At 35.5% G+C, this 16,189-nt stretch overlaps 2 protein-coding genes across 2 annotated transcripts in view; both read right to left on the bottom strand.

Moving 5' to 3' along the window:
- The window catches only part of LOC137405073 (proto-oncogene tyrosine-protein kinase ROS-like), a 59,989-nt gene that overhangs the window by 42,241 nt on the left and 1,559 nt on the right, over positions 1-16,189 (bottom strand). The window contains exon 2 of the mRNA XM_068091300.1: positions 1,395-1,519. Within this exon, the coding sequence (XP_067947401.1) occupies positions 1,395-1,476 (82 nt within the window). The 5' untranslated portion in view covers positions 1,477-1,519. The remainder of the gene's footprint in view (positions 1-1,394; positions 1,520-16,189) is intronic.
- On the bottom strand, positions 14,398-15,012 carry LOC137405072 (uncharacterized). The gene is made up of 2 exons (XM_068091299.1): positions 15,003-15,012; positions 14,398-14,870 (listed from the first exon to the last, which is right to left on the bottom strand). Exons 1-2 carry the CDS (start codon positions 15,010-15,012, stop codon positions 14,398-14,400), a joined length of 483 nt encoding a protein of 160 aa, XP_067947400.1.

Here is a 16,189-nt window from a genome sequence, read left to right as displayed (position 1 = left end):
AGTTGCTAGTGCCATTGATTACCAGCACCAAAATTTTAGCACTGCTGGTTACTAGTAGTTATACATAATACTAGAAAAAGATAAATTTATATCTATATTAGAATGGACAAAATAGTTTTGGGTGTCAACAAACTGCTTTTCAGACAGCCTTCTGAAAATGATTATGGTCTAGAACTGTGGTTTGACTGTAGTTTTATTCACTTGAAGTAGCCTGTGTACAATTTTACTAATTCACAGAATCACTGGAATGCGATTTTGGGTGCACCTGAGCAAACGATATGCCGCATTTTTCAGATTATAAGTCAGTTTTCTCATAGGTTTGCTGGGAGTGCGCCTTATACCTCGAAGCTACGCCTTATGCCTAGAAGCTACTTGGTTGTAAAATTATTGACTGCATAACTTCTGGTATGCACCATTTCACATGCTATTTTCCCACTAAACAACTCTAGGCTTCTATGTCGATAATTGCAACATTGGTGTAAAACTTGTAGACTGGTAAAAAATGATGGTTGCTCTTATTGAAATGAATAAAAAAATGCTAACCGCGGGCTAAAAGCTAGGTGGTTGATTCTTCTACCTCTGATGTTAACATCGTGGAAAAGTAACGCCGTAGATGAATCTTTAATTGGATTTTAGCTACCATGTATTTGGAATGAAACTTTTTAGCATGTTATTTATATTAAAGTTATCAAAATAACTCTTAACATGTATTGTTAACATGCTCAATTGTAACATACAGTGTAAGCATACCGATCAGCCTGTTGTTGCCTTTATTATATTTTTAGACTAGCTGTGCTACCCGGGTTGCCCAGGTAATAAAAAAGTCTGGGCAGAAAATTGATTTGTATTAACATATAACAACATTTGCCATTCTAACTTTTAAACTACATATCATGAGAGAAGTGTTTTGTGTAGTTGAAATAAATTAAGAGAAAAATGAAAACAACTGTAAAGGTTTTAAAACTTTTTCAAACAACTGTAACTTTCAAGCTATTAGCCTGGCACATTGCCAATGGAAAATTGCAGTAAGCTGTTTGGCTTCTAATGACAGTACTCCATGACATGGCGTCAGCATTGTTGTCCAGCTGCAGTTATTCTAATAATAGCTATAGCCGGAATGCAGACAGACATACCACACACGGACATACTTTGAGAAATATATATATAGATGGTTCATTATTTAAACTTTAAATGACATGTCTCTTTTTGGCGTTGGATTTTATCAAATAAAGTTCCTAAAATGTGATTTATATATGCTATTTCTTCAGTATTATACATTTTATGGCTGGTGTGATTTACACTACAGAGAGGCGTGCTTTCCGGAAAATATGTTAAATTTTTCTAACTTGCTATGCTCCACGTTGCGCTTCATAGGCATGTGATAGGACACTCACCTGCTACATTAATGTCACATCCCAAGGCCGGTGTCAAGAGAGTGCAAACGACAAGGAATAGCAGGTTAGTTATTCGTGACATCTTCGCATGCTGAAAGTTATGCAGGGATCTTGCTGTGGCACATCTAAAACATTAAACCTTTGAAGAATGAATAATTAATGATCTTATTGAGAGAAAGTAGAATAAGTGGCGATAGATGAACCAACGATGCATCGATTACCACCTTCAGTTGTCAGTTGAATGCAAATTTGGCCGAGTCCGCGTTTACTAGATCAAGCTATAACCATTAGATAACAGTTAAGCATTCCTGAGTTGAACACCGACTGTTTAAAACCATCTGGCTCGATAGGAAATGTGATGTTTCCGAACTTTATGTTTCCATTAGCTGTTGATTCTACATACAGACGTGCTATGATAATAGCTATATACGCTAGCAACATCCTTGAGTATAGTCATTTGATCTTTCCAAACATCTCACCCTGCCAAGACTACGCTATCTTCGTTATAGATTAAATGGAATGATTAAACAGACAAACAGACAGATACAAACCATGAGTACAAAAGTTGTGTAAGTCTGCAAAATAAAATAAAAAAAATTTTGACACTGTTTGATCGGATTTTCTACTTTTTGGAAGCTCATTGCCCTGAGTATTTTGTATTCCGCTTTCATGAAGCAACGCAGTGACTAGCATAGGTAATGAATTTATATGTACAGTGTAAGTGCAATTCCAAGTTTAGTTGAAATATAGCTGAAAGATGCTGGTGTCACAGTATGGGTGTCAAATAACTTTTGTAAAGCTCAGTCTAATGTTAAGAAAAACAATATTAACGACACAAAGTTCTTTCACATCTTTGCCTTTTTACATTACAAATGGAAATGGGTCGTAGAAGGATAAAATGGCATGATTCTATTCACAGATAGATCAACCATAACGGCTCTCTGCTAAAGCTAGTGTTTGTCGACGAATCATTTTTGAGCCACGAATTAATTTTCAAGTACCAACGAATCTAATCATCCACGCCTTATCCCTTACTCAGTTCTGGTAAGGTAATGCATCAGAAAGGCTGGTAAGGCTCGGTTTCACCGGCTATTCCATATATCAAAAAATATTCGACGATTTTTCATAATGCTGCAAAAACCAAGATCATATGAAAAACAATAAGATACTGTTAAAGGTTGACTTGCAACAAAATTCACATTACAGTTATTTGGTATCAAAAGGCTCACCATGTCTTACTCTGCTGTGTTGTAGGTGCCAAGTATGTGTAAATGTGATTACAAGCTCTTAAAAGCTAAAAAACAAACAGTTGATCGCAGCCATCATGAAGCCGCCGTAGTTCAAAATCAGTTTTTTCTCTGACGTAGTCATTACATTTGGTTATTGTTTTGTCACATGATGTTCTCACGTAAATTGAAAGGCCAATAAAAGGCTCAATATAAAACTTCTCGTAGCACTAGTTTATGACAAACACTTCGGGTTTTACCGAAGAGCCCATATCAAATATAGATGCTTGCTACTACACAGTTTTGTTTAGGCTTGGTCTAATCGTCTAGTCGTAATCTGATCATGTGACCCATACTTCGCGATTACTTTCTGCAGCATTTTTCGATTATCACAGGTGACCGACAGGCTCGTCATGTTTATCAGGAAAATGATATGTACTCCTTCGAGCTAAGGTTAAAAAATTAAACGAATTTTCATGGTAGGTTATAAGATATCAGTGCTAAAAGTGACAGCATTACAATGACGATGAAATAGACGCTTAAGAATAATAGAAATGGTTTTATTGAATGCGTGAAGTATATTTGTGAAAATATTTTGACGAATGAGGTTGCGTGAAAGTGTAAACAGAAGCCATATTGTACAACTACGTCCTATTTGAGCCGTTTTGGAAAGAGATTCCAATCTACGGCGGTTTTGTGAGGGCGGTGATTAACTGTTCGTTTTTGAGCTTTTAAGAGCTTGTAATCACATTTTAACATAGTTTGCACCTATAACACAGCAGAGCAAGACATGGTAAATCTTTTGATATTAAATAATTGTAATGTGAATTTTGTTGAAAGTCAACCTTTAAAACCTTTTTTAATGTCCTGCTTATTAACATAGAAAGGACCTTATATTGAATAATGTTAACCACATTAATAGTGGTTAACATATCCACTTCCAGATATGTTAATATATTTTACTAGCATTAATGAGTACAAATATTGAATAGTTTATCTCCTTCAAACATCACTGATTTTTTTTAATTTTCAAATATTAGATTTTAACAGTATGATTATTTTATTATATAATTTCCAAAAGATGCACTCAACAATTTTAATGCTAGTCCTTTCAATATTTTGTCAAAAAAGATAAGATGTATACCCAAGCTTAGTAGTTGCGAGGCTTCCTGGTATAAATTTTTGTTGTTGCGTATATGACATCACATGTCAATACCTTTTTGTTTATTTTTTGTAGCACCATTTGAAGAACTTTTTTATACAAGTGATTATGGACTGCCCAATAAGAGTGCACATACATGTATAATTTGTTCCTTTATCATTAACTATAGAGATATTAGTCACTTGGACGCATTGCTCAGTGATATCAATATTCCTCAAGAGCTACTACAAGTTGAAAAACTAATCAATGATCTTGTCGTCATGCTTTGTATTAAAGCAATGAAAAAATAGTCAGCGATTATTAGCCAGAAAAAATATTTAGATGATGTAATTTTTATTAAAAGTTGTTGCCTTTGTTAAATGAAAGTTATAGCAATGTGTCGATATATATCGCTAATTAGTACATAATTGTTAGCGAGTAAAGGCTGGTTCATGCTGTATGGCAGTATGTAGGAGTTGTCCTCGCAGCGATTATTTGTCGATTATGTGTACTGCAGACCGAAGGCATCCCAGAGGCACCGCGGATACATCAGGAAACATTGCAGCTGTCAAACTTTTTCAATATTCTACCGAGGATCCATAAAGTTCTGTGCAATATGCACCACCTCGACAATGGTGACTGACTGTCACGAGTTGCTTGATCTATATTTCCTATCATAATAGTTGCTGCGGGACTACAGGACTCAGGACTAGTAATTCATCGTTTTAGCGATCCCATCGTATAATGAGAACACTGTCACAGACGATTCACTGATGTAAACAACGGATGAGTTTATGGTGGTGTAAATACTGTTATCACAGACGATCACAGATGCATTGTGGGATTAACACCGACATATAAATAACTTTTGATTATAAATAACTGTAATGTGAATTTTGCTGCAAGTCAATCTTTAAGGGACACTTATTTAAAGATTACACTTCTCATCTAGTAATCAGCACATACGGCATCAATGTACACTCCAAGGTTTGCTCGCATTTCAACACATGCTAAAGATAAAATTAGATGGGACAACTTGTTTTCATGTATGGTAGAAATTGGACTTACACAAACACATGATAATGCAATGCTAAAGATGACAAGCCAACAGATAGCTGACAAAGTTGTCAACAAGATGATAGTGACAATGCATAAGTTAGCATTAGCATAACAAGTTTAAGTTCTCAACTAAAATGAGTAAACATGTGAGCCTCTTTACTGTGCATTTAATCAATCGATCAACAAATAAATTTTACAAAGATTAGCGTTGATATTGTTAGTCGGAATAGTTAGACTGAACTCCTGGTTGTAAATTAAAGAGGATGTTAAGTACAGAAGCTATGTTTTTCTTGCAGCAGACATATAGAAAGCTAGACTGATGCTATGCAATAATATATAATATAACCCAAGCTTTAATATATACGGGTCTGCATTTACGGTATATCGATGTTGGCCAACTTTGCATCCTTACATAAATTGAGGCTATACGCGTAACATGCATCTACACATTACACATTCACAGACATATAAGTATGTATTAGCATTTTGGGTATGCACATGCACACATCTATGCATATAAATCGTCACTGTACATGACAAACATTTGATCAACAACAGGTCGATAAATTAGAAGATCGGTAAAAATACATTTATGGACTAACACCAAGCCAGCAAAGATTGATTAAAAATGGATTGATAGATTCTTAACAAATGATTTTTTCAAGAAAATATAGTTCTTAGGAAAAATACAGTTCTTAGTAAAAATTTGTCTTTGAAATATCAAAAACCGATGGTTGTCGAAAACCAGCAAAAGCGTCGCAAAGCAAGAGATATAGTGATGAGAAATTTCAAGTAACTAAATCGTGATATAACTAAAAAATTAAAGAGCATTATAAAAAGAAATTAATTCAGAGTTCTGCGCTCCATACTGTCAGCCTCAACGTAACCAATATAGGTAATACAGGGAAGATGATCAATGCGTATAGAATGAGACAAATGAGCTGATAGAAGGGTTTGACATTGTGGCATGCAATCGACCAATATGTTAATTTTACATTTCAGCAAGAAAGATCAGTCCGAAGATTGACCTAATTCTGGTCACGAACAGTGGCTAAATATGAGTTATTAACTCTTTCTTTTAAGACCAAAAATTAACCAGATCGAAATCATTATTTAAGCAAACCCAATCTGGTAAATCGTTGTTTTGTGAAGCTAAGATTAATATTTTCTGGAATAGAGATTAACGTGTTCAAAGGAATGTAGATAAAAAAAAATTTCTCAAAGACATTAAAACAACAAAAACCTGTTTGAACATAATTGCGCTTTTCATAAAATTATATGTATAAATATAAAAACTGGCCAAGCTAGCGTAGCCTTAAAACAGTGTTGCAGATGGGACGGGTGCCCAAAAGGCTATGCTTATCTTATAATAAACTCAAATACATATATCAACCCATCTTCTGAGCTACTTTGAGGTAATATGTCTAGCTAATAGCTTTCGAAATGTTTTAGTGCTGCAAATAGTGCAACACAAGGTCACCAGTGCAACACTCGCTGCTGATTTACTCATCATGCTTGTCGTGAACATGCATTTAATATTCCCAACGCATATGCAAAAATTTCATTAAGTCAAAGTTTTATGCTAATAGAATACGCAGACATGGAGACGATCATTGATTGATTAGTTTAATACGCAGTGGCTAGTAGATTTTAGTAATGAACAGAATTTGAACTAGAGAGATAATAAAAACACAACAATAGCAATGATAATGATGTAATATTTAAAGAGACTCAACGGATAATTTCAACTGTCTCATATCACTCTAACATCAACCACTCAATGAATTGACTGTAGAGAGGTGAATAAGTTGAAATCTTAAAACTGTATTTGTTAGTCGTTTGTCATCTACATGTCCAGTTAGAGCGTTTAAACTTTAAGAATTAAAAAACTACTGTGCACTGGCATTCAACTCAGAAACAACAGTTCTGCAGACAGGCGTGCTATCCACTACGCCTTGCAACCACCTTACCATACTATGGAATAATTGTGTACACACTTATTACACATGCCAATCCTTAATGGCAATTGTTTAAAGTAAGCACGTTTCAGCTAGCATGCTTGAACTACTAAAAAAGACATGCCAATACTTCCCCAAAATGCTATAAATATATGTATATATAGCATAAACTTAAATAAACTTATAGCTCACATAGAAATAAACAAACTTTTTAATGTAAACAATAGAATGGTAAATGTTGTATATATATATTGATAAAAAATAAATTTTCTCGACAAAAACCCTTTTTATTACACGTGCACCGCCAGGTATTCAGCTAGTATGTAATAAGCTCACTTTCAGCTGAAAAGAAAAAGATTTCATTAAGCTTTTAACAGCCTAGACACTTATGATAATTCCTGAATAAACACTATAGATAATTTTATGAAGCATTAATACAAAAACATTTCAATTATCTAAACTATCTAAAAAAACTGAGCGTACAAAGATAAATTAATAAGATAATAATTCATAAAAAGAGGTGAACGGCAGACAACTCAAAATCTGTTTTAAATTCAGAAAATAAAAAATATTTTCTGACTTTCAAGTTTCTCGACTATATGTATTGTCATTATGTCTCGCCAGATATAAGCAGTTCAGGTTTTATGAATTTCAAAGAGATCAGAGACTTACAATTTCCAGGCTTACTCACATAACGCAAGCTAAAAATAGACGTTTTTCATAGAGGGGTTTGTGAAGTTGTCACCTCTGTGTAATAGGCCTTGCTATCAACTAATTTATGCTTGAATATTGGATACAAACTTTATTCTTGGCATCTTTCCAGCTAGTGACCTAATCAAGGGAGCTCAAATTTATCTATAATTTTTGACCCGTCACTAAAATTACTTCATGAAAAAGCGGTCACATAGATTTCTTGTTTTACACCAGCTACATGAGTGGTGCATAATATAGTATGCGTAATTTGACAGGTGTAAATTGTCTCGCTTCAAGGCATACATATCTGTAACAATAGCAACCAGCTATTGACAAAGATTCCAACGCCCACAGCAAAAGGAATCGGGCTACCAATAATACGTGACAAGCGTCAGTTAGCTTGGAGGGTTAACTAATTGAAACAAATACCGTGACTATATTATCCCTATAATTCGACGAAAAAAGATCAATCCGCATTGTTATATGGAGGCCATGAATGCTGAGTGTACGACAAGAAGTTATAAGCTCTTCTTGGAAGGATCTCGCAGGGAGGCAGCAAACTGTACGACTAGCAGGGAATGCGCGGCTAGTCGTCTGCTTCGTATAAAACAAGAATAGTTATGTTCACCGCTTTTGTCTAGTTTATTAAATATTATTGGACCAATTCGATTTTGAAATCATGGTCAAAAACTGAATTCTTGCATCCAGAGAGCAATAGTACAACTTGACTCTTTCGCTACCGTAAGCCGATGAATCGGCTTATCAATAGGATTTGATTTTTCTTTTCATTACGGAATCTACACATTAGCTAGAACAATCAAATTTTGTCTCCGATGAAACAACCTTGTTGCCAGTTACCTACAACCAATTAAAAATCTTTTAGCTCAGCACTTTTATTACTAATTATTTTCAAAATGGGAAAACCAGATCGTTATTGTCATGGCAATAAGCAACTCACTTGCAATAAGCAATTGAGCAACTCATTTGTTCAACGCAAAAAACCGTCAGAGGTTTTGTGGGAGTGAGATTCACTAAACAATATTATACTTATCTTGTAGAGAATTTTGTTTTGAATAACATGAATTTTAGAGTAAAACACTATCTACATTGATTCTTGAGATATTGCATAAATACTAGCAGTATATAGATTTTTCGAAAATCCGTTTGAATTAATTTGGGGGAATAACGATTTTAGCGCAGTAGTGAAAGAATTAACTAAATGCTAACAATAAATAAGCAGACGTATGGAGATAATCATCTCATCATAAAATGATGTGATTATCTCCACATGCGACAAGCCACATCACAAAATGATGTGACTTGTCGAAAAGTATAACCATTTTACTTGTATGTTAACTAGCATTAACTCATTGCACAGCGTTCGCACATGGCCAAGAGACATGTGATGCGGCCTTAGTAAGCTCCATACAAAACATTTTTGATTAGTGAGTAGTTAATTAATCGACCTATCATATTTGTACTTAAACAGAAGGAAAAAATCATCTGTCTGCGTTAAGCTAATAGGAAATGTGTTTACAGTCTGCCTGAGTGTAGTTTCGTTCTGCAAAATCTATATTTTTGTCGCATTTTTCTTTTTCACAAAGATCAGTCTTGTCAGAGGCATTACAGCTATAGAGGTTTCACTGATTGTAGATCAACGTACTTCTGTCGATTATGTATTGAACAACAGCTCTACTAAAAGTGATAGTTTTATTTTTAGCAGTGAGAATGATGTCGTAAGCTATAATAATTTTAATAACTCATCCGACTCGGAACATGCTCACGGTTAGTAGCAAAAATGGCCGATGAAGTGTCTGAGCTCATTCTGCAACACATTTGTAGTGTTTTTTATGGCATCAGCTGATATAAAGTTTTATGCTAATTAATTTGGTATGTAAATATGTTTATAGACATGTGGTTCAAAGGCTATGACATTTTATATGTGCCTTTGTCAAATATTAGGTTTTACGAAATATTTAATTATGTTCAGGTAAAATAATTAATTGGGTAGTGAAAAAATTAAGGAACATTCAGGATACACTCATATTACCTAATTGAAGAAACACAGGCTATATACACATACCTATATATGTATATGTAGATTCAAAGATTAACTAATTGAAGGGGCACAGACTATATACACATACCTATAGGCTACATGTACATGTCGATTCAAAGGTCAACTAATGAAATGCAACATACCTAAACAGCATACGTGACTGATCGATCGATCATCTCGTTATTAGAGATAGAAACAAGAAATTTCCATACAAAGCAAAAAACCCCATAGCCTCAGACCAGGAACTTTCAAAATGTGGAGTTTACACACTAAAGTGAAAATAAAGAGACAGATAACAACTAGTGAGCAGATTTTGTTTGTCGAACTCCAAGGGATAAGAATGAAAGACAGAGGAAGTAGTTTAGAGTGTAGGATGGAACAGGATCGACATCTAGATGAACCTGGGGTTGCAAAGAGAAAAAACTCTCAGGACAAACATAGCTCTCATGACAAACATAGCTTCATGAAAAACATAGCTCTTATGACTAACATAGCTCTCATGACAAACTTAACTCTCATGATAAACATAGCTTCATGACAAACATAGCTCTCATGACAAACATAGCTTCATGACAAACATAGCTTCATGAAAAACATAGCTTCATGAAAAACATAGCTCTCAAGACAAACATAACTTTCATGACAAACATAGCTTCATGAAAAACATAGCTTCATGACAAACATAGCTTTCATGACAAACATAGCTTTCATGACGAACATAGCTTTCATGACAAACATAGCTCTCATGACAAACATAGCTCTCATGACAAACATAGCTTCATGACAAGCATAGCTTCATGACAAACATAGCTCTCATGACAAACATAGCTCTCATGACAAACATAGCTCTCATGGCAAACATAACTCTCATGACAAATATAGCTTCATGACAAGCATAGCTTCATGACAAACATAGCTTCATGACAAACATAGCTTCATGACAAACATAGCTTCATGACAAACATAGCTCTCATGACAAACATAACTCTCATGACAAACATAGCTTCATGACAAGCATAGCTTAATGACAAACATAGCTTCATGACAAACATAGCTTCATAACAAACATAGCTCTCATGACAAACATAGCTTCATGACAAACATAGCTTTATGACAAACATAGCTTCATAACAAACATAGCTCTCATGACAAACATAGCTCTCATGTCAAACAGCATTGGTGTAGTCAAAAGGTAGAATAACAATTAAAACGCTGATAAGATTGTCATGTGTAAATGGTAGAGCACTGGAAAACTACAAACAGCGATGAGAACCGGTAAAAACTGCTACTGATCACTTGAAACGATCCAATCGATTGAAAGAGCGAATCAATTAACTGACGTCCATGACCAGAGAGCATATGATCTTGCAAAAGTTCGACTTTTCCATTATTTGTGTATTTGTAATTTTTCCAAACACGACTCAATTCAATGGTGATAACAAACTATGCTTGATAGGACAACTTTCTGTTGAAAATAAATATTTTTTAGTCGAAAGCCGATGAACTACAATGGTAACTTAATAATATTCAGCCACCATCTGCAACATAAGTTTAATCAATTTCCAAAAGATCAACATTTGGAACATTTACAGTGGTGATATTCGTTGGTTGGTCGATTGCACTATCAGATCAAGCATTTGTAGTCTAATTCGTAACATTTCATTCTGTGAGTTGGCAATCATTAAATTAATAACTGTAGTGGTTACATTACTTGTATGACAAAGTCGGCGGCATCACTAGTTGCAAATCGTCTCATATTATTTGCTTTGCGACATAGCAGCGATTTTTTACACAATCAGTTTGATCTTTTTTCTACAAACAACATTACGATCTTTCAAATCGTATCGATATAAACATTGTCAAACTTTGCTAGCTCAATCTTAGTCCAAGACTATACCTTTTATTAATCTTCTAAAGACATTCTGTGGCTCAAGTGTAATGGACAGTGGCTTATTGTGTAACAGTGTCTGCAGCTAGTGCATTTGCATAGCATGAAGGTGAAACAAGATGTTTGCTATTACAATGTGCTTAGTAGTTATAGAACTCACAGATATCTACTCAAAAGTTCCAAATGATTGTATTGGTGATAGTACATGAATTATTGAATTTTTAAAATTTCCTAATTCAGTTGTATGTATGTATAACCCATAGATATATATACCCATAGGTATATATATCTATGGTATAACCTTTTATTGGCATTAGTATTAATTAACAAAATGATGATCTTGGTTAAATGCCAAAACAGAAAAGAACCAGAAATCAGTAATTATTGATTGAGTTGAATGGCCGTGTTTTAAAAGATGATAGTCTAATAGTATTGTAGAGGAGTAGGAATAGTGGTTGAAGGTTGCAGTAGCAGAAAGTTCATAAGTTTAAACATATAATAGTGGATGCAGTATGTTAGTGTCATGAAACAGACAACGATGTTTGTCACATATGTGAAAGGATAACTACAAATATTCTGGACAGTTTATGCATGATTTTGAAACCTGTAACACAACTGCAACACAGTTCAGGCTTTTGTCCAAAGATCCGCTCATGGATGACTTAGCCTTTTGGCTTACTGGCATAGACCTATTAACTATACTATTACTAATAACTATTAATATTAAACATAGTTAATAGGTCTATGCTTCCTGGTCAAAACCTGTAAACCCTTAAAATGTTGTCATTTGTATAAATGTGTGCAGTTATGGTTGTGATACGGAGGAAGGAAAGGAAGAAAAGCAACAGCCTCCTTTCATCTACGAAGTCAACACAACACAAGATGAACACTTGTCAGTTATGAATGCAAGGAAAGTGTGAAACTAAAGTTAGTATAGTTCATTCAGTTTTTATCAATAGAACTAAAGAGCTTTATAAAGTAGCTTTATAGAAGAATTCAACACGTCATTATGACCTTTAGAAGGAATATGAGAAGCATTTGTGCACGAGGAGATCTACTTCATTGATGCTATTTAACAACAGTTTCTCGCATTAAAATGTAAATTTGATGTTACTAATAGACTTATTATTTTACACCGAGTGAAGATAGATCAAAATTAACTTTATTATCCCGGGTCAATGCCATTTCAAGCAAATTAGACCATGAAACAAAAAACAAAAACAGTAAAAAATGTAAGGTAAAATATGTGTATTTGAAAAAAGCTCTTGTTGCTAACGCCTATGCATAAAGAGTATTACGTGTATGCATATTGTTACATATTCACTATGTTTCCATGATGCGCAGTGCTTCGGAGTTGCGCTATCTCCGAATCATGGAAACAGCGTCTTCGCACTGAAATCACTGCGCACTGATCAGTGCGAAGCCAGTGCAAATTCGCAGCAAGGAAACAGCGACTGCGCAGTGGCTGCGCATAGCTGTAATGTCGTGGAGACGGATTCTTCGAGAGCCATAAACTAGTACAAAGGTTGTCCTGCTAATCTTGTTTTTTTACTATTCTTTCGATCTTCTTTCACCTAAATTTAATTATGATCTGCATTCACGACGATGATGAGGTGATTACTTTCCTGGACTTTGTTATCGATGCCAACACTTTTCGAAAAATAGGTGGCAAGTCCTAAATTAACGTTTAAATAATATATTACTTAAAAATACTTATTAAAAATATAATACTATGTAAAAAGTGTGTTAAGATTTGTAAAACCTTGTGAATGTGTATTGTAAATAAAAGTATAATGACGACAGAATCATAAAAAGACCGTTTATGACGTTCGGTATCTGTGATCATTTCTATTTCTCCATCAGGCGATTCGATTTATACAATTTCTCTTCTCTGGCTAATTTGCGGTATTTGCTGAAATCCACTGCGCAGTATGGAAACGTACAATCCCCTCGACTTCGGAGGGGGCTGGCTTCGCAGTACTGCGCACCATGGAAACATAGTGATTGTTACATGCATATTACATGTATTACAATCTATAATGTAAATGGGTAAAGTGTTGGTGTCTGATATAAGGCGTCATGGTTTTTTGGGAAAGTAGGAATGAAGTGGATTGTCAGGCAGATTGGAGATATGATTCGAGTATTCTCAACAGCAAATAACTAAAAACACATCAAGCTACAGAATTAAGGGCATTTAGATGCTGTCCGTAACTGCCCATATCTGGTAGCATAACCCTAAAGCATATTTTTTGAAAGCGTTCTAATTTTTCTTTATCCGTTTTCGATACAAAGAGATACCAGCTTAGCGCGGCATAAGACAAAATGGACAATATATAATTCTGGTAAAAGAGCGATACACCTTTTTGTTTTACACCCATCTTTCTGAGATGAATTAGAGCATGAGTTGATGGTCGAGTTTAGGAGATAATAAAGTTGACATAACTTTGGTAGAAATGGTAAATGGTAACTTTGGACAGAATGATAAATGGTTGTCTATTATCTAAAATAAACTGTTGGCTTTTTATTTATAAACACTACAACTGTGATATAAAAAGCTCATAACATTTTAGTAGTAGGTATTTAGGAGCTAATCAAGAGAAGAGTTTGAGGCACAAGACAGACATCTTTATTAAGAACAAGTAAATTCTTACACCAGCCAATGAATTGGTAAAGGCCAAGCGAGCAAGACAGAAGTGGTAAATGTTGGTTATGAAACTGCGTGTCAAGGAAAGACAATGGTTATCTTTGAAGGTTCAGTCAAGTCTCGGGTCGATAAGATAAGCATACGGATGTGACATGTACGGACAAGTGTGTGTGTGCTCAGCAGGGTGCACAGTAAACAAATAAGAGCTTGATATTTATTGCAGCGATATGACAGTAGAGCCCTTATCACAACTATTATTAAGCAATCATCTTCCCTTCTACTTCAAGGAAGAAATATCATCCTATGCACTGACCAACAGACACTGAACTAACAATTCAACAGGGGGTGGGGGTAATGGGGTGAGAGTAGTGGGGTGAGAGTAGTGGGGTGTTGGTAGTGGGGTAGGGGTAGTGGGGTGGGGGTAGTGGGGTGGGGTAGTGGGGTGGGGGTAGAGGAGTGGGGGTAGTGGGGTGAGGGTAATGGGGTGAGGGAAATGGGGTGAGAGTAGTGAGGGGGGTAGTGGGGGTAGTGGGGTGGGGGTAGTGGGGTGGGGGTAGTGAGGCGGGGGTAGTGGGGTGGGGGTAGTGGAGTGGGGGTAGTGGGGTGGGGGTAGTGGGGTGGGGGTAGTGGAGTGGGGGTAGTTGGGTGGCGGTAGTGGGGTGAGGGTAGTGGGGTGGGAGTGGTCGGGTAGTTTGGAATAGTAGGGGTTGTTGGGGGTAGTGGAGGAGATAGTGAGGGAGTAGTGGGGGTAGTGGGGAGAGTAGTGAGGGTTGGGGGAGGGATTTATGGGTTAGGTAGACTTTTAATACTATGATATTAATTTTTGGACTTACCAAATATGACTACATGTTTTGATTCAATTTTACAGCTTTAAATAAGTTCATGAAAACTAGTATGGTTGAGAAAGCATGTTTGGAACCTAAATGAACCTCATGCTTACCCAAGTGCATTGGTCTAGTTTTGTGTGCCCTGCAACTAAAAAGAGATGACTTTGAATGCTATAGAGTAAATTGGGATCGTAGGATGGAGGCACAAGAGGAAATGGCAAAATAGAGTTACTCACTACACTCAGTGTTGGAAATGGTCATAGAGTGTTCTGTAGAAAGTGTGAGTAGCAATTATAAATTAATTTAGTTCCTTGTGGTAGTGCGGTTAGATAGGTCGATTGGGCCCTCAAACTTGATCCTAAGAAACTTAACAAAAGTATTCACATTTTCTGATAAAACTTGAGATTAGAAGTGTCAACTTTTTTATTATCTCAAATTTCTTTACAATTTCTACAAATAGTTGAGATGTTTGTTTGGCCTGCTGTACATTAGGCCATCGCATAGCTGACCTCTGAATAATGAAGTACAAGCACATTGTATATCGACCCAATGAAGGTTCAAGTTCAAGAAATGTTTTTTGTAGTCTAAAATTAAACCAAAAAAACGTTGAAGCAGATGCTTTAGTAGAAGATACTAAGTTTAAAAGGTCAGGAATTGGATGTGATGATCGCTTGCTTCATCGCTGAAGGTAATAAAGGAATAGTGAGTAGAAGGCAATTTACAACAACCTCAAAAGTGCAGCTGGTAGTTATTTCTCACATTCCAATGGTCTCCTTCCTAGCACTATCACAAGAAACTAAATTGATTTATAATTGCTACTCACACTTAGTACAGAACACTCTATGATCATGCCCAACACTGAGTATAGTGAGTAACTCTATTTGATTATGTCCACTCGACCACTCGTACTTTTACATTACGGTAAAGCTAAATGTAATTTTGCAATATTAATTGATTGGATGTATATATTGTGGCCCCACTTTGGTAATTTGCTGCCAGTTATAGAAAATGGGTTATTTCTTTGCTGAAGCTAATAAAGGTAGAATGAAACATAAATTCAATGATTTTGCAGGCACTTCATTAATGGAATTTTAACAGCAGTTTAAATTGCTGATCAAGTAACCTCAAGATGGTTGTTATCAAGTGCTAATGTTGCTAGAGCAACCTGTGAGATCAGAGCCAGAGGTTGTGGAGCAACAATCCCTCCACTGTCTTAGTACCACAACCAGTAATAAATCAACTAGAATTATAAGTTAAGTCAAATGAGAATTTGAGGTCAGCTTTGGCTCATTTCAGAGTA

Source organism: Watersipora subatra, chromosome 9, assembly GCF_963576615.1.
Source record: "Watersipora subatra chromosome 9, tzWatSuba1.1, whole genome shotgun sequence".
Classification (NCBI taxonomy): Eukaryota; Metazoa; Bryozoa; class Gymnolaemata; order Cheilostomatida; family Watersiporidae; genus Watersipora; species Watersipora subatra.
The sequence above is the reverse complement of the archived record's forward strand: the minus strand, read 5'-3'. Positions and strand labels throughout refer to the sequence as shown.